The sequence below is a fragment of the Camelus bactrianus genome, chromosome 30 (genome assembly GCF_048773025.1).
Source record: "Camelus bactrianus isolate YW-2024 breed Bactrian camel chromosome 30, ASM4877302v1, whole genome shotgun sequence".
Classification (NCBI taxonomy): domain Eukaryota; kingdom Metazoa; phylum Chordata; class Mammalia; order Artiodactyla; family Camelidae; genus Camelus; species Camelus bactrianus.
The window spans coordinates 17866721-17891641 of record NC_133568.1 but is presented as its reverse complement, the minus strand read 5'-3'; the positions used below and the strand labels follow the sequence as shown (position 1 = coordinate 17891641).

At 48.4% G+C, this 24921-nt stretch overlaps 1 protein-coding gene and 1 long non-coding RNA gene across 2 annotated transcripts in view; one reads left to right on the top strand and one right to left on the bottom strand.

Moving 5' to 3' along the window:
- The window catches only part of LOC141575613 (uncharacterized), a 47149-nt gene extending 37246 nt beyond the window's left edge, over positions 1 to 9903 (bottom strand). Inside the window, exons 1-2 of the long non-coding RNA XR_012503292.1 lie at positions 9808 to 9903; positions 6124 to 6380 (exon numbers count right to left, since the gene is read on the bottom strand). This is a non-coding gene — a long non-coding RNA (uncharacterized LOC141575613). The remainder of the gene's footprint in view (positions 1 to 6123; positions 6381 to 9807) is intronic.
- RAX (retina and anterior neural fold homeobox) lies at positions 5308 to 9843 on the top strand. The gene is made up of 3 exons (XM_074355236.1): positions 5308 to 5596; positions 5884 to 6140; positions 8833 to 9843. The coding sequence occupies exons 1-3, from the start codon at positions 5308 to 5310 to the stop codon at positions 9361 to 9363; spliced, it is 1077 nt and encodes a 358-aa protein (XP_074211337.1). The 3' UTR covers positions 9364 to 9843.
- Positions 9904 to 24921: the final 15018 nt, after the last annotated feature.

Here is a 24921-nt window from a genome sequence, read left to right as displayed (position 1 = left end):
GAAAACACAAAAGCTCCCAACTGCTCTACGTTACATTTTGTGACTGGATGAAATGTCTGGTTCCATATGCCCTTCGGACAGAGATGCCTGTGAGGTCCATCTCTTCATTGGTTTATGTATTTTAGCCACAATTCTGTGATGGGATTTTTATTCACTGCAACATCCTTGTATCATCACTTCAATTTAGTCTGAAAATAGTAGAAAAGATTCAGGTGGTCATACTGACTAGTAAACTGGTGTCTGGGAAGTGTCTTTCTCATTTGTGCCAATTTTATGAAACCGATCAGGGATATCCATGACGAGTTGTTATAAAAATGGAGTTTCTGGTAAGCATCTCCAAGAACACTCTCCTGAAGTACCTTCTGTGGTACTTCAAGTAGGAAAATGTTTCATCAGTTAGGAAGATCTGATAGTGAGAGACGAACAGATATAATGTATTTTATCTCTGGACTCAATATGTCAGTTTTAGAGAGTTTAGCTATTGATTTTTTTTTGCAATGACTGTCAGCAGCTTTTATGTTGTGCCCATGACAGACAAGATACAATAGAGTATAGGAGATAATTCATTGCTTCAAAGGCAGACAAAACAAATGACACGTGGTAGATGTTTAAAATATGTATCGTTCACACACCACTGAGAATTGGAACTCTGGGAACAGAGAGAGAATTCCCTAAACTTTATAAGGCAGCCTTGGGAAGTTATTTTTATTTTTATATTTTTAGTGAAGGTACTGGGGATTGAACCCAGGATCTCATGCATGTTAAGTACGCGCTCTACCTCTGATCTATTTCCCTCCCTCCTACTTATTTGTAAAGCGTATCTGTCATCATTATAATTGACCAAATAAATTATAGACTGCCCATCACAACTTTTTTACTCCCATATCCCTCCGACTCTGAACCACATTATTCCTGTACCCTTTGACTCCCAAATGTTCTTACTTTATCTGCTAGTCCTCATACAGTCACAGGAGAATTAACAGGGCACACATATGTACACACACACACACATACTGGGAGGTAGTACACCCAGTGGTTAGATGGATATTCCTGAAAAAACACCCAGCTTCAAGTCCTGGCTCCACCTGAAACCAGCTGTTCAACCTTAGGTAAGTGACTTAGCCTCTCTGTGTCTCAGATTCCTTATCTGTAGGGATAACAACAGTGACTACCTCTCAGGGTTATTGTGAGGACTAATTAGGTCATCTATGCAAAGGACTCAGAAGAGTGCCCACTGGCATATAGTCAGTATTCAATAAATAATAACTACTATTATATATATTAACTCTTGACAACTGAGTTTGTTGAACTTCAGTGTGCCAGTGTGCGTTTAATGATTACACGAGCTGAGTTTTTTTGACTACAGCTAAAGTTAAGTTGCTTTGTCTAAGTAAACATGTGGGAGGAGCTGGACCTCCAGTGTGCTACCAGACAGACGGAGTTACTCCAGGACTGAAATACATCTACTAAGGGGCCAGCCTCCACGCAGACCATCGAGTTGGCTTTATAAACTTTATGGAGTGATATCCCACCAGTCCTCCAACAGACACTTTTCACCCAAACCTAAAACATCACTTCAAGGTGAAACTACCAGATTCCAGTGCAATTAGCTCACTTTGTGAGTGGGCCTCCTGCCTCCCCAGTGCATGGAAAACTCACTCCATAGATGCCCACTTTCTCAAGAATGTGTAGGTGAAGCAGTCCGCCTAGAAGACTTCTAGAAATGGGACCTCCTGTTCTCATCCAGGGTAAAAGAGCCACCTTCTTCCACGACTTCACATCGTTGCTGGTTACGTCTGGACTTCCTTTTCTTCACGCTAGCCAGCACCTATCCCCTTTCTTTAAAATCTCCCAGCGCCAGTCGTCCTTCTAGATTGTCTATCCCACATCACGCCGAGCCTCCCACTCCTAGACCCCTCCCAAGCCCCAGCTACCCCCATTCTCCTCCCTTCTGGAAATGCTTCTCTGAGCCATGCCAAGTTTAAATGGGCTTTAGCTTAAGTTCAGTCTGCATGTAGGGGCTGGGAGGAGGGAGTTTTCTTTGATCCACCTAATGAATTAATGAATTAAACAGAGGTGGAGTTCAGAAGCCAGGCTCCTTACTTTTGCCAAAGCTGGGCTGATTCCGAGCTGGCGTAACTGCTGGAAAAATGCAGCTTTGGGCTAGAAGAATTAGGGACATGGCCGAGTCCATTCATCTTCCCTAATCGAGTTCTTGGGAAATACACATGTAGATTAGCCCCTAACAATGACCCCCGGCTGATTGCTTGGAGTACCCTCCACTGTGCCCACAATAGTATTGACTAGCTCTTTATGTCCCGCACAAAAGAAGTCCCAACCTCCCCTCGTCCTGCTTTGCCCTGTTTCCCTGGCAGTCCCTCGCCAGTGGCTGTTGAAGTCTTTTCTGCTTTTCACCCGGAGACTCTGAAATAAACAGTAAATAAAAGCTAACCTCACCTGGACCTATTAGGGAGAGCTGGGCAGTTCCAGAGGGAATTAACTTTGGAAAACAAGGCCATAAGCCCCTTAGCGTGTGGGCAGCAGCTTAAGAAAATGCTGCCAATCTTTGTTTAGTGGTGATTACAGAGATCAATTTAATATTGGGGGAGTTTACATAAAAAGCATAGTCAGTCAGTGGGGAAATAACAAATACCAATTACTTATCCCTACGGCTGCCCTCTGGTCACCAAGGCATCAGCACCTCTGGTTCATCGGACCTTGTCGGGTGCCACCAGAACGTTTTCGGGGAGAGTGCATTTAACAGCTTAGAAAATGTGATGAGGGCCCCGGGCAGCAGGCTTCCCCTTGTCCTGTCATCCTGGACACCAGGGCCCAAAGGCCACTCACTGTCTACAGGCCTTGACTTCATCTCTTTGGGGAACTAAGCTGCCTCCACCTCAGCCTCTTACATGCAGGAGTCAGTCTCCAGGAAGGATTCAAGACCACTGCAGACTAAGATGTGCCTTGATTCTGTTCAAAAATATCACACTCTGCCATAGGGAGCACAAATGAGGGGGCCAGAGAGCTCTGGACAAGGAGTTGGCTGGTCTGAGTTCTAGTCCTGACCCCTCCACTTAATAGCTGTATCACTTTGAGCCTCAATTTTCTCTTCTGTAAAATGGGGGCAAATTGTCCTGTGCACCTCACAGGGTTGTGAAGATCAGATGATACAAAGGATGTTCAAGGACTCTGAAAACTATGAAGTGAAATGCTGTAAAGTGCATATTGGTTTTCATTAATTTAGCTTTTTCTTAAACTTAAAAACAATCTCTCACTTGAATCAGCTTAGTTCCATCTACTGCAAACTCCCATGTTTGCTATTTTATTTACCTTTTATAGTTTTATTTAAAATAGAGTGATTTGTGTACTGATCACCCACCCCCAAGTGCCCATCAGGGAGAGTTAACCATTTCCATTTAAAGATCCTTAATGTAGTTACACGTCCTTTTGAATGTCCTTCTAACATCAATTTAAAGGTAGAGAAGCTTAAAATATGTGTTTTTCTCTTGTTTCTTCCTTTGTCTTATCTCCCAGGCTGGATGTCAAATTCCTTAAGGCCACCAGCCCCAGCCTTTCCTTTCTTTTGTGATGCTGACACGGCCCACATCAGTCCCTCAGAAGGGACGCAGGAACTGCTTGCCTCAATGCAAGATGAAATCAACCAACGGTGGGGGGGCGGGGGAGATGTCCCTGCGTGGAGATCTGAGGGCCTCAGCAAAAGAGATTTTAAGAATCTCCATTTTGTATCTCTATGAGACGAAAGATGTTAACTAAACTTACTGTGGTAATCATTTCATTTCATATATATATACACATTTCATATATATGTGTGTGTGTATGTATGTGTATATATATATATATATATATATCTCAAGTCATTAAGCTGCACACTTTAAACTTATACAGTGCTGTATCTCAATAAAATGAGGAAAGAAAATAAAAAGAAACTCTAGGTCCTTAGCCTTTTAGGAAGGCATTTTGGTTCACTTTCCCCCAACAGTTCAGTGAGGGCCAGGGACTGCGTCGGGTCTGGCACCAGAAGTGCTGGTGTTCACAGTGCACAGAACTGGGGGAATGTGAAAAGAACATTCGCTCGCAGAAAACATCTTTCCACTTGGCCTATGAGTCACGCCAGGCCACGGAAGCCTCATGGGGTCCCCAAAGGGGAAAGAAATGCCAGCAGATTAAGCCTGTGGCCCCCAGAGAAGCGTGAGGCCTTGCCCCCAGAGGAAGGCCCGTTCCCACTAAGCCTGAGGTTAGGTCATCTCCTTGCCCTGGAGGTGGAGCGGGTTAGGAGGGTTCCCTCAGGACAAATAGTCTGAGAGAGTGAGGAACCCCTAGAGGGTCTCCCGCAGGCTTGAGCCCGGCAGCGTGTCCGACTCGGCGCCTCCCAGCCTCCTGCTGGGCCGTCGGACACTTGAGGTCACCAGGCCTACGGGCACAGATGGCCTCACTGCCCCCAGGGGCGGGTGCCGGAGTCAGGGAGCCTCCGGGCGCGCAAGTTCCAGGGGACAGGGAGGAGCAGTTGAATCAGATATAGACAAACAAAATAAACCCGAAGTACAGGGCCGAAAGAGAAAGGAAAATTCTAACTGGGAAGAAGCGTGGACTGACTTCCAATGCTGTAAAGACAGGTAGCCTCACTCAGTCTTTCCAAGGGTCGCCCCAGGCGCTCAGCGAGCCTTGGGGCAGAAGGCGAGCCTGGGGTCGGGGAGATGAGCCCAACGAGAGAGGCAAGCTGGAGGGAGAGGTGGGACCAAGGGCGTCTGCTCCACTGAGGCAGGACTGGAGTGAGCGGCCCCCGAACCCGGGTCCCCGGCACGTCAAACATACCACCGCTGGTCCCCGGCGCGCTCGCCAGTGTTCCTAGCGGATCAAGAGGGGGGAGGGGGGATGTAAAGAGTGCGCCCCACCCCCGGGGTGGCAGGGCGAAGACCCTGAGACTGGGCGAGGGAAGGACCCGCCCCGCTGTGGGGGGAGGGATCAGGGAAGAGGCTGGGTCCCCGGAGAAAGGGGAGGAGCTGGGGCGAGCGGGCTCCGAGCCTTTAGCGCCCAGAGCCCCAGCCACCGGGAGTCGGAGCTCCGACTCCTGCCCGGACCCAGGCAGCCGCGGGCCGAGCGCTCGCCCACCTCTAGTGCGCGCAGCCCGGGCCGGCGTCGCCCGCGTAACTTGATTTTGGAGCGGGACCCCTCGGGTTGGACGGTCGCAACCGGGAGGAGCTGCCTTGGAGCCACTTCTGTCGGTCTTCTAAGCAGGCGGCGCTACCGAGAGCGCAAGCCGCGCCCTCCCGCGTCCAGGCGCTCCCCATGCACCTGACCGGCTGCGCCCCCGCCATGGCCGACGGCAGCTTCTCGCTGGCCGGCCACCTGCTCCGCAGCCCTGGCGGGAGTACCTCGCGGCTGCATAGCATCGAAGCCATCCTGGGATTTACCAAGGATGACGGGATCCTCGGCTCCTTCCCGGAGGAGAGGGGCGCCCGGGGCGCGAAGGAGCGGGATAGGAGGCCGAGCGCGCGGACCGCCTGTCCCAAGGCGCCTGCAGGAGGTGCGGAGCCCTCCCCGCCGCCCGCCCCGGCGCCCGCTCCCGAGTACGAAGGTGAGTGCGCACCCTGGCTGCTCCGAGGCCCTTAAGGCGCCCAAACTTAGAAGCTCTGCAAGAGGAGAATGCCCCTGCCTTAACTTTTATTAAGGCATCTGGGCGCCGGGGTGGGGGCTGTGTGCACCGCAGGAGCTTCCAACTTGGGTTCAGAGAAAGCTCAGGAGCTTGTCGCAGCCCTCAACTCCGACCTCCCTGGGCCATCTCAGAGCCCGCTTGGGTAGGCAGGGTGGGTCCCGGGACACTCCGGGGAGTGTCTCTGACCGTCTGGGGTCTGGTCGTCCCAGCCCCTCGCCCCTACTGCCCCAAGGAGACAGGGGAGGCACGGCCGAGCCCTGGGCTGCCTGTGGGACCCGCCGCCTCCGGCGACTCGAAGCTGTCAGAAGAGGAGCAGCCCAAAAAGAAGCACCGACGGAACCGCACAACCTTCACCACATACCAGCTGCATGAGCTGGAGCGCGCGTTCGAGAAGTCCCACTACCCCGACGTGTACAGTCGCGAGGAGCTGGCCGGCAAGGTCAACTTACCCGAGGTCCGGGTCCAGGTAAAGCGTCCAGATGGGCCCCCAGGAGGGCTGGAAGTTCAAGCGTCAGCCAGTGCTCCCTTGAACTCCAGGGCATCCAGGCCTTTATCATGGCACTTTCCCCGTGGGCCTTCCTCCACTTCGTTCGCCCGGGGCCGCATAGGAGCGTCACATATCTTCCACGTGCCTCATGCACCGGCCCTCCAACAGTCTGTTCCAATTTATAGTAGCATCTCCCCTTTGGGGTCTCCCTCGTCTAAGCTAAAGAGATAAATTGGGAATGGTTGGCAACTTGAAGAAGCAACAGCATCCAGGATTGGGGAGGAAATGTAGGGGGAAGGTGAGAAGCACTGAGTGGAGAGGGGCTGTAGGCAGCCACTGGAGGGTAACCAGATTGGGGCTCCAAATGACACCCTAGTCACTAACTGCACTCACCGCATTGAAAACCAAAACCCGTCTACTTACGAGGGGTCTGGCGCCTCACGGTTGAAACTTTCTGCGGATTTGTTTAAGAAATTGACTTTTGCTTCCCTGGTGCACATCCAGCCAAACTTCCCGCTGCTGCAGAGGCCTTTTCTTTTTTATTTAAAGGGGTTTTCGCTTTAATTAAAGCTGAATTATCTTTAATCCCTGATCATTAAAATATTTGAAAGCCTTAAATATTTGCTAGTCATCTGTGAAAAATCTGGGAGGAGTTCCAAATTGGGAGAGTTTACAGAGGCCTGAAAGGTAGACATTGGGAACAAATTTCACTGCATCTGAAAGGCATTGGAACCAGGATGGGATATGTGTGTGTGTGTCTAATGCATTTGATTTTTCAGGAAGTGAGGGCACTCAGATGTTTGGAGCTTTTAGCTTTGTCTTAAAAGTAAAAGCAAACAGGCTCTTGCCTTTTGTCTTTTCTGCTTAGTTTAAGGGGTTAATGTAATGAGTGTATGTCATGGTTTAAAAAAAAAAAAAAGTTCCCTAATGTGACTCGGGATTAACTGGTAAGGACAGTTCAATGTCTCCTAATTTGGGGTAGTAAAGCTGCAATGATTTCATTGATGGAGTGGACATTTTACCACCTGCTTTTCAGGGAGGGAGGCTGGGGTAGGGAGAGGGAAAGAAAACCGGTGGGAGATGAAAACAGAGGAAAAAGACAAAGCTCTCCAGTGCCCCTCCGGGTTATAGGCGTAGCCAAATCAGGGTTGGGGCTGACTTCTCACCTCTGTCCCACCTTCCTTCATCCCTCTTTGCTTGTTCAGGAATTTTTGCTTCTTCTCTAAGACGTGTGCTTCTTGAGAACAGTGTCTCTGAGATCACAGGGCAAGCACAGTGCCCAGCATATGGCAGATTCTTAACACATGGCTATGATGCAATCAGACGGGGTGTGGTAGGCAGGGTCTCCCACTGTGTTAAGGACAGCAGTAGAGCAGTATAAGAGCGGGCTCTCCCAGTCTATAGCCTTCTGACTTGGGATAGGATCTGAAGCCTATAGCTGATATTTTTGGGGGATGGAGTGGGACATGGCGGGGTGGGGAGGAAGGGGCAGTTGGATGGGAGCCCTCATCCTCACCAGTGTTTCTCTATATATCTAACATTTCTGGGGAAATCAGGGCCTCGGATACGAAGATAAATCTTTTGTAGAGAGAGGTACCTACATTTTTGTTCTTTCCCTTTTCTCCCCAAACCCCAGCCTTGCACACAGTTGTCCTGCTCTGCTCAGGTGCTAAGTGGCTTTTTCTCAGTTCTCCTAGGAGGACTCTCTATTATTGACACAACTGCTCTCTCCCTTTTGAGGTGGCAACGAGTCCCACATCTTCCTTCATAAATTTAACAATGAAGCCACCAGTTTGGCCAAAGTTCTTTCTAGATTCTCCACTAGACCAGTTCTCTCTGTTTTGTTCGTGGGGGTGGTAAGTTGGTGGTGAAACCTTAATCACACCCTTTCTTGTGCTTTTATCAAATTAGTAATGGAAGTTTCAGTGTTTGGAGACCAGACTTTACTCTTGGTGTGAACTTTCTATATGTAAAGAAAACAAAAAGGAAAAACTTGAACTCATTGAACTCATCTTGGGGTAATGTCAAAACTAACTCCATACAGCAAAAGTAGATTATTAAACTTGAACTATTGTAATCATTGAAAGCCATTTATAAGAGACATCAGAAATACTAATCGGATTTCGATTAAATATGAATGAAAATCTTATTAAAGTAGTAATATGCATATTTAAATATTGCTTGGGATAGAATAAGCCTACTTGGTTCTACCATTTATAACCAGTAATTCGTGGAAATTCTACCACACGGGGAAGGAAGCAAGGTTTAAAGTCAAGTGTCAGGATGGGCTGCCAACCAGCAGGTCACAGAAATTTGGTGAGATCTGGTTTCCCAAGTCCCACGGTCCAATTCCAGGGTTAACTTCGCTTTTTTTTCCTGAGCACCTGTTCCGTGCCCGAGTAGGAAACGGATCCAGCCACAGCTAAGGGTGAGGCAAACAGGGACACGGGTGGGAACTCACCACGGAGAACAGGGATGGGACAAAGAGACTCAGAGGAATCGAGAGAGGAGGGAGGAGACAGCAGAAAACGGGAAAGAAAGAAGGTTAATGCTGGCGGGAAGCAGGAGAGGGTAGTGAAAGCAGCAGGTGAAAGAGTCGAGCCCCAGTTTACTTGGGGATGGGGAGTCCTGCCCCCGCCGCATCCTGACGGCGCCGTGCTGCCTTCCGCAGGTGTGGTTCCAGAACCGACGCGCCAAGTGGCGGCGGCAGGAGAAGCTGGAGGTGTCGTCCATGAAGCTGCAGGACTCGCCCCTGCTCTCCTTCAGCCGCTCCCCGCCCGCCGCGGCCCTGGCGCCCCTCGGGGCGGGCCCGGGGGGCGGCGGCGGCGGCGGCGGCGGGCCGGCGGGGGGCGCCCTGCCGCTGGAGTCGTGGCTCGGGCCGCCGTTGCCGGGCGGGGGCGCCACGGCGCTGCAGAGCCTGCCGGGCTTCGGGCCGCCGGCGCAGAGCCTGCCCGCCAGTTACACGCCGCCGCCGCCGCCGCCGCCCTTCCTGAACTCCCCGCCGCTCGGCCCCGGCCTGCAGCCCCTCGCGCCGCCGCCGCCGCCGCCGCCGCCGCCGCCGCCCGCCTACCCGTGCGGGCCCGGCTTCGGGGACAAGTTCCCGCTGGACGAGGCGGACCCGCGCAACAGCAGCATCGCGGCACTGCGCCTGAAGGCCAAGGAGCACATCCAGGCCATCGGGAAGCCGTGGCAGGCCCTCTAGGGGCCCCGGGGACCGAATCAGGCCAGACGCCCGTCCTGGGAGCCGCCCCCGAGCCAGACGCGCGCACCCCTTCTTCCTGCGCTTCCCCGACGCGGCCATCTTGCCCTGCGCCGTCCGAAGACTTGAGTCTGGGCGCCAGTCTGCGGCTGACTTACCGGCGAGCGCTGGTTCTCAGGCCAACTGAGGCCGTCTAGCCACCCCCACACCCCCATGGACCCCTGGCCTTGCTGCTGCAGGGGGAAAGACGGCCACGCTGCTTCTACCTGGGCGTGGGCCGGAGCCGCCGGGCTCAAGGGGCCCAAAATGCCTGACAGCCTCGGCCGCTCCCGCGCGGCGTAGCAACCCCTGAGAAGGACGACTGGGAGGAAGGGGAGCTGGAGAGAGTTTGAGGGACTGTTTGTATAGGTAGTTTCAAAGAATTGGGGAGGAGAATTAAAGATTTACTTGTTTTGGTTTGACTCTGGTTAAATGCGCTCAGGACTGCGGTGGCGGGGAGGAAGGGGGTGGTGTGAATGTGGGTTCTGGAAGGGCTGCGGTGATGGACCACGTGCGGGAAAGTAGAGGCATGCGCAGGAGCTGGGTCTCCCCTCTGGGGGAGAATCTCCGCATCCCAGACACTGCGGCGCCCTAGACCAGAACGCCCCACTCCTGGCTCCGCCTGCGCCTGCGACTGTGTAAGGTTACCAGTGTTTGGAGCTACGGCTCAGCTACCTGCGCGTTTCCAGTCCCTCGATACCCCAAAAGCCAAGCTGCAGTTGCTACTTTGGCTTGACCCCAATAAGAAGCGTCTACACCATCTTCCCTAGGGTAAGAGCTGAACTCCCCGAAGCCCCGAACTGCCCCCCTCCCTCCTTCCAGCCTGCCGCGGCCCATACCCTTCTCAGATCAAAGTCCGGGTCACCGGCTCGAGGCCAGCCCGTGCTACCTTGGGTTGTTGACATTAGTGCTCCGGAGAGTGGAGCAGAATGACTTACCCTTTTGTGAGCCCCACGCCTCTATCTCGCCTCCCCAACTCTCTTTGCACCCCCCAACCCAGCGGTTCTATTTAATGCGTGTCGGGTTAGCTGCTGCACTCCGGAAAAGTGTCCTGGAGCGCTCCGCGCCGCGACCCGGAGGGCACATCCTAGCGGGAGCGTCATGGACTGTATTGCAGCGCCTTGGCACCACCAGGGGCGGGAGAGGGGGCGGGGAAAAAAATCTAGAAGTCTCTGCCGGCTTCAGAAGATCCTGGGGTACTTGCGGAATGCCCTGTGAAGGAGGATCCGAGACTCCGGTGTGTATAACCCGGATTCCCGCCATGCCAAGTTCTCTGGCGTCCTAACTTTGAGTACTCCCGGGAAGACGCGGTCAGAACCTTAGCTTCAACTGGCTGCTGATCGTCGGTCATTAGCACGTTAGTGAAGCACCGCAGCCCCCTTTCCTCGTCCAAATGAACTCTGTCTCCCTGGGAAATGGGAAAGTTGGAATAAGGCCACATGATGTAAACTACCAACGACCCGGAATGAGGCAATGCACACTGTGATCCCGCTTCTCCGATCCCGGGTATCCCTGTGCTGCACTTGGGTTCCCTGAAACCTACTTGGGAAAAAGAGGACTATCTTGGTGCTGGGAGTAGAGGGAGTGTCGTCACAAGATTCAGTCTCTGCCATGTGGGTCCTAAGAGGCTGTGGCATAACCAGGGCTCTGTATCCATTAGACTCCCGTCTGGTGCCGTACACTTAGTAGGCTGATGAGTAAGAATGTATTGAATGGGTTATTTTCCCCAAGAAGTAGGAAGTAGTACACCTGCACGTTCTCTGACAAGGATGTTTCCTGGGGAAATGTCCAATGAAGAGGAACAAGAACTAGTTGGGAGTGGTCTTACGGGGTTGAGGGGAGGGAAGACGCTGTGTTGCTCTAGGCAGGCCTTGGTTCAGGCCGACTTGGACCCAGTGGATCTAGGAGGGAGACTGTGGGGACTCCTTCGCCGGAAGACAACGCCTGCTCTGGCTGGCTGCCTGAGGGGAGAAGGTGAGACTGGACCCGCTCCTTTTCGACTCCTGGGAACCGGGATGGGAGTCGCCTGGGGCAGGGCTGTGTGACCCGCGGAGGCGGGGCGAGGAAGGACCCCTCGGATTGGACCGCTCCAATGGGAGGGTGGAGGCAGGCTCGGCGCCGGGAACAGCGGGCGCTTACTGGCCGGTGCTCAGCTGGGACAGAGGGCTGATCCCGAGATCCCGGGCCCGCGCGGAGCCGGCCACCGCGCTGCTCTAGCTGCCAACAGCCCCCCACCCCCACCCCGCCCCGGGTTGGGAGCATTTCAGTTTTCGCATTTTCCCTTTATGAAGGAGTCTCTTCCTGCCCAAGAGGGTGGCGTGTCCGCACTGCGGATCCGGACTTCTGGGGGCGATTTTCCTCTCCCGCGGGGACGCGGGGGACTGAGAGCTCTGTCTCTCCCGACTGGGTCCAGAAGCAGCTGCAGCTGCGCGGGGCACTCCTCGCTTGGTGTCCTGGGACCCCGCGTTGCGGCCCCAGGCCGGTCCAGGCTGTCCATTTCCGGCTCTCGGAACCTGGCTCTGTCTCCTTCGGGTCCAAGCTCCCACCTCTGCCACCCGGAGGATGATTAGGACTGGTGTGGGTGCAGTGGGGTAGAAGGACTCGGAGAGAGATCAGCAACCGAACAGGGGAGGCCCCGCTGTATTTATTTTAAACTCATATTTAATATTTGGGGAGATGGAAAATATTAAACTAAGGGAGACCATCCCTGCTCGTCCCGATTCCCGCCCGTGTTAATCTAGAATCCGGTGACGGGAAGCAGAGTCCTCATCTTTCCTCCCGTTGGAAAAGTTCATCTGTTAATTGAAGGTCTTTGCGGAGAGACCTCCGTGCACCCAGGTTCAGGAAGCGAGGGAAGCCTGGGCCTTCGCCTCCCGTGAACCGCGGCTCTCCTGCGGGAGGTGTACGGAAGGGACATCCGGAGTCCGGCCGCAGCCCCCGCGACTTAGCATTTGATGTGGTGCCTCCACCCCCAGCCTCACTGCTTGCCCTTCTCTGTCTCGGTTCCCAGCGCCCCTTTCTGCCAACAGAACCTTACTACGCGAATGGAATTCAAGCTTCCAGGAGGCAAGCAGAAAAAGATGTTAAGGGAAGATGATGTTAATGAAAAACTGACCCTTCCTCTCCGCTCAGCTAGTGCGAGCTCCGCACGGGCCCCCGGGGCTCGGCCTGCGTCCCGACCAGCCTGGGAAAGCGGAGGCCGGGCAGCGCCAGGCGGGCGCGCCCGACTCTTCAAAAGGCTGATGGTGCGCTTTGTGGCCAATGTCGTCCCCTTAATTGGGAACTGGCTCTAATAATCTGGCCTCAGCTTGTTAACTGTACAATAGTGGGCAGAGTTAATGACTCATTAGTGATTAATTCCTTAACTGTGCCTTAATTGCTCACTGTAAAACCCCTTTCGTAAAACTGGATTAAATCGTCAAGATCCTTGACCACGTCTCTCACAGCCCTGGAGGACGCGGAGAGGGCCGCGTTCCCCACCTTCTGGGAGTCATCTTCTGAGGGGCAGGTGCAGCGTCGCCTCTCAGCCTGGGAGTTGGGAGATCCGTGGTCCAGTCATGGCTGTGACATTGCCTGGTCGTGTGACCTTGAACAGGTCCCCTGTAAAGTGAGATCTCCAAAATCTCCCTTTCTGTCTCATCACCCACGGCAGACTCCTGAAACGTAACATCTGATTTTAAAAGGAGTGTCCTTCTGCTCTGTATATGGTACGTGTGTGGCGTTATGTAAGTAGGTTCTGAATAAACTGTGTAGGAGGCTACCTTCCGGTCCAAAGTGGTCTGAGAAAGCTCTTCCCAGTGCTAACATTGGCTGGGTTCTATAGTCTCCCCATTTATACTTTTTAAAAATTAGCCACTAGTTTTTTTCACCTTCTTATTTTTCCTGCCACCTTTATCCATTCTGGAAGCTTGTAGGGCATGGTGGACACGTAATGATGGATAAATAAGAGTCTCCACCCTCAAGGAATGTGGCCAAGGTAGAAGAAATAAGGACAAAACTGTACACATGTTACAAATCCCTACTGGTTTTCTCCACCTGGCGTCCCACAGGCCACCCCAAAATAGATCTGTTCAAAACAAAACTTATTCCTCTTTAAGGCCTCCTAAAAACCTTAAAACTCTCCTCCCTCCTTCTGCGTTCCTAGCCACCCAACAGATATGATGAGCATCATTCTTGTCCTCTTGAGACAAATTATTGTCCAATTTCCTTTCTACCTTATTTCTCAGCCATACATATTCCAAATGTTAGCTGCCCAGAACACAGACATCTCCCAGCCTCCCTTTCCATTAGATATGATTATATAATGACCAATGTTATGGAAGGGAAAACACTTTAAGGAAGTCAGTTCTTAAAAGTCAACAGTGCACACTGTTCTTGTCTCCTTCCTGCGGTCTGTAGGCTACAAGGCAGGTGTGATGCTGGCGCTGGAGGTTCCATCTTGGACCATGAATCATCTTTCCAGGATTGTCAGAGCACTCTGCATTTTACTGGTCCACCGTGTGCTTTTTCACTCTGTAGCTTTGCTTATGAATGTTCCTTCTGCCTGGAAGGACTTCCCACCCTCCCCCTCCTGGCAAATTCTTCCAGGACCTGGCCCGGATACCACTGCCTTCTGTGCAGCTGGCCTGCGTTCCCCCAGCAGTCAGTGCCTTGTCCTTCCCCGCCTAGAGCACTTTGCTGATGTCAACTTGAGACTACTCCAGCCCTTATCCCATAATGACGTCCATGGCCCCCAGTGAGACTATTGGATCCGTGAAAGCAGCTGTTTGATCCTCCTCGCCAGTACTCAGTGCCTGACCCAGTGGGAGCAGCCAGTAACGGGTGAGCAGTAACTAGTAGAGGGCTCTGTGAGTCCCAGAGAAAGCACCGTGTCCTATAAGCGCTTATAACGAAGAGTCTGCCCTCACCTGCAAAGTCACAGGAGCCTTCTCTGAAGAAGTGATGCTCCATCTAAGGCCCAAAAGGAAACCAGAGCTCAGCCAGGCAAGAGAGGGAGGGCACCACATGTGTAAAGGAGGAGGGGCCAGGGCCAGTCTGAAGCTCTGGAACAAGGCTGATCTGGCAGAGGCCAAAGCACAACTTAGAGAAGTAGAAGTCTGTACATGGCTAAAAACAATTTTAGCAGGCAGGTTCTACATACAACCAAGACTGTTTAAGGAGGGGAATTTTCCAACATAGAAGTGTGTTCAGCTGTTGGGCAGTCAAAAATTAACTAATGCCTGCTACAGGAGATGATGCGATCATATCACATAAATCATCCTGTCTGCAATAGGAGGGGCTGGGAAGGAGGTAAGAGAGAGAGTTCTAGAAGACCAGTTAGAAGGCTACGGCAGTAATGGAGGGAAGACAGCTTGAAAGACCCATGCGGTGACAGGGAGGACAAGTTTGAGGTGGAATGAGCAGCTTGTGAGTTCAGTCTTGATCACATGAGTTGGAGGGGAGACAGTGGGTAGACAACTCCAAGTACAGGTTTGGCGCTGGCTGCTCTCTGAGCTCTGAGACCAGCGAACAGTTGATAATCAAAGCCATGAGCAGGGATGACATAGCCTAGAGAGGGGAGTGTGGAATGAGAAGAGGAGACCTACGTCAGAGCCTTGAGAGGCGCCAGCATCTCATGGACGGTGTTGGATGAGGCAGAGGAGTGACAGGAGGAAAACTAGGAAAGTATGGTGACCTGGAAGTTCAAGAAAGAGAGTTTCAATAAGAAACGAGTGGGCAACCAAAATGCTATTATTTTCAAAACTTAAAAATAAGCCAGTGATGAAACAAGAAGATACAATTTTGCTTCCTATGGAGGGTGGGGGTGCAGGATGCAGCTATTTTGGAAACACTGCCAGTGTTTCCTGCCTCTTGGGAAGTAACCACAGTGGTGGCCGAACCCCCACCAGTCACTTCTCTGAGACTGGGAGGGCAGGGCGGGAGCTGCACAGATTTGCCTAATTTTGTGTTTGTATTGACCCTATTCCTGTCCCTCCTCAACTTTCCCCCACCTGTATTCTGCACCTTCAGAAAGTCGCTCCTTCCACATCTAGAGAGAAAGTGAAATAATGCAAGACTCCTAGAAATGGCAACGGGTTATCTGAGATTCTTCAGTATAAACTTTTTTGTCCTTCATACGATATGGCTCCAACTAACCCTTCTCCATCACTCAAACTCTTCTGCACACACCCTCTGCTCTTGTGAAACTCAACTGTCCACCAAACTTGACCTAAGCTTTCCTACCTCTATGCCTTTATCCAAGCTCTTCTTTCTACCTGAAATATCTCCCCCCACAGAAAGTACTTTAAGATGAATGGCAATGAAGATGAAGATACCAAAACTTATGGAATGCAGCTAAAGTAGCTCTTAGAGGGAGTTTTATAGCTATAAATGCTGCCTGTATTAAAAAAGAAAATCACAAATCAATCACCCTTTTCCCATCTTAACACACTAGAAAAAGAAGATCAAACTAAACCTGAAGTGAGCAGAAGGAAGGAAATAGTAAAGATTAGAGTGGAAATTAATAAAATAGAGAATAGAAGAACAACAGAGAAAAAATACTTGATATAATTAATCAGCAGGGAAATGAAAAACAAAACCAGGAGATACCACTTCACATGCATTAGTATGACTAGAATCAGAAAGTCAGTAGCAAGAACTGTTGGTGAGAGAGTGGAGAAATCAGACCCCACGTATGCTGCTGGTGGAAATGTAAAATGGAGCAGCCCCTTTGGAAAACAACCTGGCAGTTCTTCAAACAATTGAATATAGAGTTACCATAGGAACCATTGATTCTAGCCAAGAGAAATGAAAACATTCATCCACACAGAAACCTGTATATGAATGTTTATGACAGCATCCTTTTTAATAGCTAGAAAGTGGAAACAACTCAACTGCCCATTAACAGATGAATGAATAAACAAAATATGCTATATATGTGTGGTGGAATATTATTCAGCCACAAACAGGAATGGGGTACTAATACATGCTCCAACATGGGTGCACCTGGAAAATAATATGTTAAGTGAAAGAAGCCAGACACACCACATACCATATAAATGGAAATTCATATGAAAGTCCAGAATAGGGAAATCTATATAGAGAGAAAACTGATTGTTTGCTTTGTGTTGGGGGCAGGGGGATGGGGACACGGGGATGATAAAGAAAATGGGATTTCTTTTTGAGGTGATAAAAATGTTCTAAAGTTGGCTGTGGTGACGGATGGTTGCACGCATCTCTGAATATACAAAAGTCTACTGAATGGTGTGCTTTAAATGGGTGCATTCTGTGCTATGTGAATTATATCTTAGTAAAGCTGTTTAAAAAAAAAAAAAAAACAGTCTTCCTACCAAGCTCTTGCTACTTCCATCCATTTCAGGTACTCACATTGGAATAATTTCCCCAAATCCCATGTTCATCATGTTGCTCCTTTACCAGTGAGCCTTTTCAAAGTCAATAGGGACATATCAATTCAGCTAACATACAATGAGTGCTGACTGTCCTAGGCACAGTGATAAATACCTCCACACACTTCTGCCCTTTCAAATCTCAACTCCTTTTCTGTCTCAAGTCTCCACTCACGTGACTCGCTCACCCATTTCCTTTCCCATTGGCCTTCTGGGTAAATAGAGACCCTCTGCTCTAAGCAACTGACCTTGACAGTGTCTTGCTCACCCAGTTCCCCCTCTATACCATTGCTCAAGTTGGACAACACCCTTTTATGAAAAAGGAGAGACCAACCTAAAATGCCAGCTCTCTGGGGAAAGAGAACACTTGCTGAAATGCACTGTGGGATGTCAATACCTGGCTGTCAAACCTTTTCTGCCAGTGATGGGTCAGCACTGTGGGGATGGGGAGGAGCAAATATGACAAGGGAGAGAGGCCTCAGGTGCAAGGGAAGCTAGGCTTATACGCCATTTGCGTTGGGCTAGCCCTGTTGCAGTGGTGGACCTGCTCCTGCTCTTTCGCTGAATGTCCTCTGTCTTAATCACCTTGTCTCCTCTCTTTGCATCTTTCTATCCTTAGTTCAAAGCTCACCTCCTCCAGGGACCTCTCCTTGGTTTCTCTGCCTGCTGTCTTCTTACTTTCCCAGGATCAGTGTATCTTGTATCTCTGAATCCCCCTCGTTTTTGTCCCCTCTCCCATGCCAGGCCCCAGGCTCTTTTTTTTTTAATTGAAGTTGATTTACAATGTTTCAGGTGTATATCCAAGTGGTTCAGTTTATATATATATACTTTTTTCAGTCTTTTCCATAATAGGTTATTACAAGATATTGAATATAGTTCCCTGTGCTATACAGTAGGTCCTTGTTGTTTATCTGTTTTGTATATAGGTAGATGTGTGTATCTCTGTTAATCCCAGATTCTTAATTTATCCACCCCTCCGGCCCCCAGGCTCTTTTTAGAGCAGACAAACCCACGGTAAATGGGACCATCTAGGACTAGACCAAAAATCTACTCAAGCAAGACTTTGTCCTCAGATCCAAACAGCAGCTCCTCTGTCTCTTCTGTGTTTTGTCTCATTTGGGGCGAGGGGCACTCCTTCAGATCACTATCACAGAGAGATGACTGGACTCCTTGTCAGAGAGTCACAGGAACCCTGGTTCTGCCCCCCACTTGATATGTGGCTTCAGCCAAGGCAGCCTCACCCTGCCCTAAGTTCCTGGGCTGAAAAAGAGGCGCTTACACCAGAGAACTGAAAATTCTCCCGGCTGCAACATTCTTATGGGCAAATAGACGTTCTCCAGTAATTTGGCGGAGGGTGCCATCTGATGGCCACGTTGAGAACTTCACCTGCTGATTGTGCGTTAGCTGTTTCCTAACGGAACGCTAGCTTCCCAGGACTCCAGCAGCGAGAAGGGCCTTTTCTCAGACAAGTGACGGCCTTACTTTTTGAGTCCTCCCAAGTCCATGGGCTTCACACTGCCCATGGATGGAAAATCCTTTCTTTTTTGCTCAGATTCCCACCGAGGCCAGATCAACCCAACCCTGAGGACTCTATTTTCTCAAATAATTCTTTTTTTTTTCTCCCAGCTTTATTGAGATTCGATTGGTATATGCTATATTCTCTTTTGCTGGGGGAGGGGGGTGATTGGGGTTTCTTTTTGATGGAGGTACTGGGGATCGAACCCAGACCTTATGCTTGCTCGGCACACACTCTACCACTGAGTTATACTCTCCCAACCAACCCTGAGGATTCTTATCATCAAAGCCACTAAAGCTTATGGCCAAGAAAGCTTATGCTGCTAAGTTTCTTATACTCATCCATCATTCAGGTTAGGAAAGAATTGGTTTAAAATCAGTTTATTCAAAGCATGAGTGCTTTAACCTCTTACAGCTTTCATGAGGAAATCCTTGCATTTTTTAATAAAATGAGCCCTGAAGTAGGGAAATTCTCTTTTTTAATTGAATATATTTAATATAAAATATTGTGTAAATGTAAGATGTACAAGGTGCTGATTTGATACATTTATATATCGTAATATGATTGCCACTGTAACAATATTTAGCACCTCTATCACATTACATAATTTCCTCTCTTTTTAGCAATTGAAATCACTAAATTTTAGTCTTTTAGCAAGTTTAATGATTGTAGTACAAGACTGTCATCGATATGGAAGTAGGGCAATTCTTAATTTAAACTTAATTAAAAATTATACTAGGGGTAGAATTTTATGCCATTGTATTTTGGGGGGGGGGAGAAAGAAGGATTTATTATTTGCAGCAAGTAAGGAGAACTCCAGGGATCTTTCCCAAAGCAGTGTGTCAAGGGTAGAATTTTAGATGCCTGTGCTGTAGAAATATTTGATACATGATATCCTCTTCCTGGTGTCCTTCAAATCCCAGCAAACAGATAAGTTTAGTCCTACCATTAGGCATTATATACTACAGGAGTGCTCCACGGTATTAGTGACTTAAATATCCTAATGTATCGCCCACCTAGAAATATTTACATTTTAAGAATCAGTTTCTGGGGGTGCAATGATCAACCTAAAGAGTTAATAGTAGAATTAATAGTAGAATTTAGGCTTGTAAGAACTCTGATGATGAGATACTTTGAAGCTCAGTGACCGCGTTGGCCACCCTCCAATGACTGAGATGCTGATGATACTTAAGGCTCAGAGATGGGAAAGGAGATTAAAAACTGCTTTATTTATTCACTTTCTTCCTGGAAGAACAGATGCTAACTGTCCCAGTAAGGGAACTCTCATTTTGACTCTGGGGTACTTATGGGAGACAGCTGTGGTATAGTAAACTAGAACTTGCCTTGGACTTAAAAGAATGGGTTTTATTTCTGTTTTTATAAACCAGGTGCCCTTGAGCTAGTTCTTAACTTATATACCAGAAATTACTAATCTGTATATAATTTGCATAATATCTTTGTTAGTGGTTGTTCTGAAATACTGAACAAGATCATCTATTTGGAATTTCAAGGTCTGACTTTTAAGTATAGTCAGTCTACAATGTTGCATCAATTTCTGGTGTACAGCATGTTTCAGTCATCCATATATATATATATACACATATATTCCTTTTTATATTCTTTTTCATTATAGGTTACTGCAAGATAGTAAATATGGTTCCCTGTGCTATACAGTAGAAACTTGTTGTTTATTTATTTTATATATAGTAGTTATTATCTGCAAATCTCTAACTCCCAGTTTATCCTTTCCCGCCCCCTTTCCCCCCGGGTAACCATAGGTTTGTTTTTCTATGTCTGTGAGTCTGGTTCTGTTTTGTAAATAAGTTCATTTGTGTCTTTTTTTCTCCACTTTTAGTTTTTTAAGGAATCTCCATACTGTTTTCCATAATGGCTGCACCAAACTACATTCCCATCAGCAGTGTAGGAGGGTTCCCTTTTCTCCACAGCCTCTTCAGCATTTATCGTTTATGGACTTTTGAATGACGGTCCTGCTGACTGGTGTGAGGTGATCAGGTCTGCTTTCCCTCAGTGGTAAAGTGGTATCTGCTCCCTCTGGTAGAGGAAAAGTCAAAGGCACGTCTCTTTAAAAGAGCCACATAGGCTGGACGTCTTGTATGAACGTAGTATTGTGAGGCTGCTTCTTCCCATCACTTCACTTCTCTTCCTAGATTTTATGCAAAATAAACAAAACCTTCAAATGCAAATGTCAGTGTAACTAGAAGATAGTTATGACTTGGCGACAAAAAGAAAATGCTCTAAGTGTTGCTCCAAATAGATGAGATCGTTGTGGAAGCTGCATGGAACATCGTTAAGATACTCAAGAAAAAATTTTGAGCCTCGATGGATTTTCCCCTAGGAATAGAGGCTATGAACAAATAGTTTTTGAATGAGCGAGAATTCAAGGAATAGTATTCATTCTTAAGATCCTCTTTTAAGATAAATATTAGAGGATGGGTTTCATCCAATCAGGAGGTAACAGAACACCACAGCAAGAGAACTGTGGACAAACCTGAATATATGCAATCTATACAACTAAGGGGAAACGAATGTGGGACTTAGAGCGACAGAACAGGATGGAAATATTACCTGCCCTGACATGACAGAAGTGATGCAACTGACAAAGAAATGAGAGAGAGAAAGAAGGAAAGAAGATCAGAACTAAAGAAAACTTGCTGATTGCTTTCTGTGTAATAGTTGGAAATCAGATAGTCTCGTTCATTCAAAAGAGAGTTCAGAGGCGAGATTCTGGGCTGAGCTGAAGTTTGGGGAGCATCGCGGTGGGAAGTCGCGTGAGTAGACTGCTACAGGAGGGTCAAAGAGGAGAAGAAAGCCTGAGAGGGGGTCCTGGAGAGCTCCCAGGACTCAGCACAAGCCAGGAGGAGGAGCGTGTAAGGGAGACACAGGGAAGGAGGCCTGACAGGTGGGAGGAAGGCCAAGACAGCGGGGAGGCCAGAAGCCAAGGGGAAGTATTTCCCCACAAAGTGCCCAGTGGCGAAGAAGGTGATCTAGTGACCCCAGTGATGGAGGAGACGGGCAGACTGGTGCTGGGAAACTGCACCAACAAAGGCATGGAGACAGTACCACCAGGGACTTGCTATAGTTTTACGTACTTTATCTATTTGTGTGGCCGCAGTATTGAGCGCTAAGGCTGGGTGGTGCCTGATCAAAGTATCCCAAAATCATTAGGCCCGGAGTGGGATCCAGCAGCCTGGCTTGTGCCTGAGGAACGGGATATGGTGCTTAAGGCTCTGTTTTGGAAACTTATGTTCACACAAAAACCTGTCTGAGCATGTTCATAGCAGCTTAATTTGTAATAGCCCCAGACTGGAATCACACAGATATCCTTCCACAGGGGAATGTTTAAGTAAGCCATGGTCCATACACACCATGGAAGACTTTTCTGCAATAAAAAGAATAAACTATTAATAGATTCAGCAATTTGATGAATTTGGGGGGAATTATGCTGAAGGAAGCAAGCTAACTCCAAAAGATTTGTATTCTTTATGGTTCCATGATCTTTTTGGAAGGATGGGTTTTGGAAATACATGGTACGTTCACAGTTGTCAGGGCTGAGTAGGGGGTGACAGAGGGGTCCTGTGGTGCTGAGAGTGTTCAGTGTCTTGACCGTGATGGTGGAAACATGATCCTACACAGGGATGAAAGTGTATAGAAACTAACACACACACACACACACACACACACACACACACACACACACATACACACAAACATGCACACACAGGTACAAGTATGACTGGGAAGTCTGAATAAAATCAGTGAATTATATCAATGACAAAATCCTGGTTGTAACATTGTACCATAATTTTGCAAAATATTACCTTTGTGAAAAACCGGGCAAATTGTACAAAGTATCTCTCTGTATTATTTCTTACAATCATGGATGAATCTACAATCATCACAAAATTTTCAATTAAAAAAGGCAGAGTTTAACCTATCTGGGAGGGGTGGTAATGAGAGAGAATGGTTCTCTGAGGAAGAGATATTTAAGCCAAGATCAGAAGGTGAAGAAGGGGCGACAGAATGTGCAAAGGCCCCGTGGTAGCAAATAGCTTGGTGAATCAATAGAACTAAAACAAGTCCAATGAGCCCACAGTGGTGAGAGGTAAGGCTGGAGGCAGCGGCTAGATCAGGCCGAGCAGTAAGTCATTTTAAAGATCTGGCCTTCTGCCTAAGAATTAAGACAGGCCATGGAGAGTTTAATGATCTGCTTTGAACTTTGAAAAGCTCACACAGCATATGTGGATAAGGGGTTGGTAGGCAACAAGGATGCGCACTGAGACCTTTCAAGCAATGTGACAGTAGGAAAACCATCTCCATTAGAAGGAGATCCAGGATGATGAGGTTCATTTTGGACTCATTAAGGGGGCACAAGCAGAGGAATTTTCATTTCAGGCTTGGGTTTATCAATAAATTAAGGATTTGTTTTGAGTATCAGCCTTCTGGTTCAGCAGGGACTACAAAACCAACAGATAGATCCTGGTTAAGGTCTACGAGAAACTAAATCCCCTCAACAACTATGTAACTGCCGCAGACTTCCTTGATTACACTTTGGAAACCACAAGCTTACCCAGCAGCGCCAGAAGTAAGGCAGGCTCCAAGTTACTCTGGTAACCCACCAGGGCCACAGTCGGAATTTTGTTGTCACCTGACTTGCGGTTACGCCGGTACCACATTTCCTGCACGTTTAAAGTAATGAATTGCTTCTTTATGCAGCTAAAGGTTGGATAGCATATTTTGCTTCTGGACCATCCCAAATGAAGAAAGTCAGCCCACAACGTGCAGAGGAGAGGGAATAAGTCCAATGTGAAGCCTCAGCCCCTCAGGAAGTTAGGAGGGATTGAGGGACGCCCAGTGCCACCTCCCCCCACCCCACCAGGGTCAAGATCAGACATGGACATTTACTGGTGTCTTCCAAATATGACAGAGAGGTTTGTATTTCACAGGACTCTCCACTGTCAACATTTCACCTGTCAAAATCATATGGGATCTCTTGAAGTCTTCATTGCAAGTTCAACCTCATTATCCACAGGAGCAGTGACAATTTTGTTATGACACGAAAACCTCTATGCAATGATTGGTCGGTCAGTTCTATGACAGCTGTCCCTCCAGTCATCTCACAAACGGATAAAGTGAAGCAGAGCACAAACACAGACCAAGGAGCTCATCAACTTCTATGTAGGACAAGTGCTTTGGTTTGTTTTTGTTTCAGTATACAGTGAGATCTTCAGCAAGTGGATCTCTAGAAACAGCGTCTGATTCGAACTCTCCACTAGATTCTGTTCTGGCTCTGTTTCCTTATTAAGAACTGCTCACCAGTAGCACTTCAGAGTGAAGAGCAATGTTGCCTCTTCTTAACAAGGCTTCCTTCCTTCCGTATCCCAGTGACCAGCTGAGGAAGGAGTGAATCTTCCAAATCAGCTGGGAGAGCAAATATCATGTGCTAAACACCCTTCTAAAACATTGCATGTGCAACTAGAAAATCACAGGCATGAACAGGAATTTAAACAATATTGTTGGACAAAGCACAGAGTAGTCCCCTTACCCCTGACAAATAAAACAGTCAACCTGGGACCATAAACTCAATGCCTAGAGTGGGCAGGCAGGTAATGTAAACAAACGAAGCTCGCAGAGGTTACACTAGGGTGTGGAGGGGACTGTGGCAAAGTGGAAAACATGAGCTCTTGTTCACGGGGTAGCATCAGGCTCTGACTGTCTTCAAGGAAAGCAGGTCCAGTGGCAGATCTTCTGGTTTTGCAAAAGTTTGTAATCTGGATTTGCACTTGAAATCCATTGATATTTAAATGTCTGTGATTAATTAATTTTTAATACACTGTCCAGGCAAACATCCAACCAACAGGCTGACAGTTCCTGACTACTAAGTTAAATTATTCACTTTTCTTTCCTTCCTCCATCCCGAGGAGTTAAGTAGAAAAAAAAGAACTGCTCTACAATCTGATCTGGGTGGTTTTGGCTTTTTGTTTTTTCAAATTCAAGTTCAACCCCCAGCCTGTCCTTTGAGGCCATCTCTAGCTGAGGCATCTTGGGAAACTGCCAGGCAGAGGAGAGTACAATTTGAAACTATTTCCTTTTCATTTCTGTTTATTTCAGTGGTAGAGCCAGAGGAGCTATTACGTTGTTAGAGTAACAGTCCCTTGTCTTACAAGGCAAAGAAAAGTGTAAAGGACGAGAAAGGCTCAGTTAAAAGGGAAAATCAGCCTGTCAAACGCAATCACAATGTAGGTGCTTTGAGCAAGGAAAACAGACAATCACTTGCTCTAAAGGACTCATGGTCTTAAAACTTCCTGAAGGATTTTACATGCGCATCTGAGAATAGAATAAAATCCAGCATGTTTACGCTTAATAGCAATGACTAATCTTTGAAACTGCTATCCTGATAGAACCAGGGTTATGTGAGGTCACGAGAAATGAGATTCATGCTTGTTGCTGTTGAAAGTCCACCCCACATCAACTCCACCCTCCTTCCTTACTGAGAGAGTCTCCACTCTGTTTAGGTTCCTGCCCCTCTTCCCACATGACTCACTGGCAAATCCTGATCAGTGAGGTCAATTGTGGTGGTCTGGTTCTCTTCATTAGCGGTAG

What these genes read in the sequence shown, in the direction of transcription:
- RAX (XM_074355236.1), top strand. Translation starts at nt 5,308, where the DNA reads ATGCACCTGACCGGCTGCGCCCCCGCCATGGCCGACGGCAGCTTCTCG. An exon ending in GCCCGCTCCCGAGTACGAAG is followed by an intron (nt 5,597 to 5,883) that starts GTGAGTGCGCAC and finishes TGGTCGTCCCAG; the next exon opens with CCCCTCGCCCCTACTGCCCC. An exon ending in TACCCGAGGTCCGGGTCCAG is followed by an intron (nt 6,141 to 8,832) that starts GTAAAGCGTCCA and finishes TGCCTTCCGCAG; the next exon opens with GTGTGGTTCCAGAACCGACG.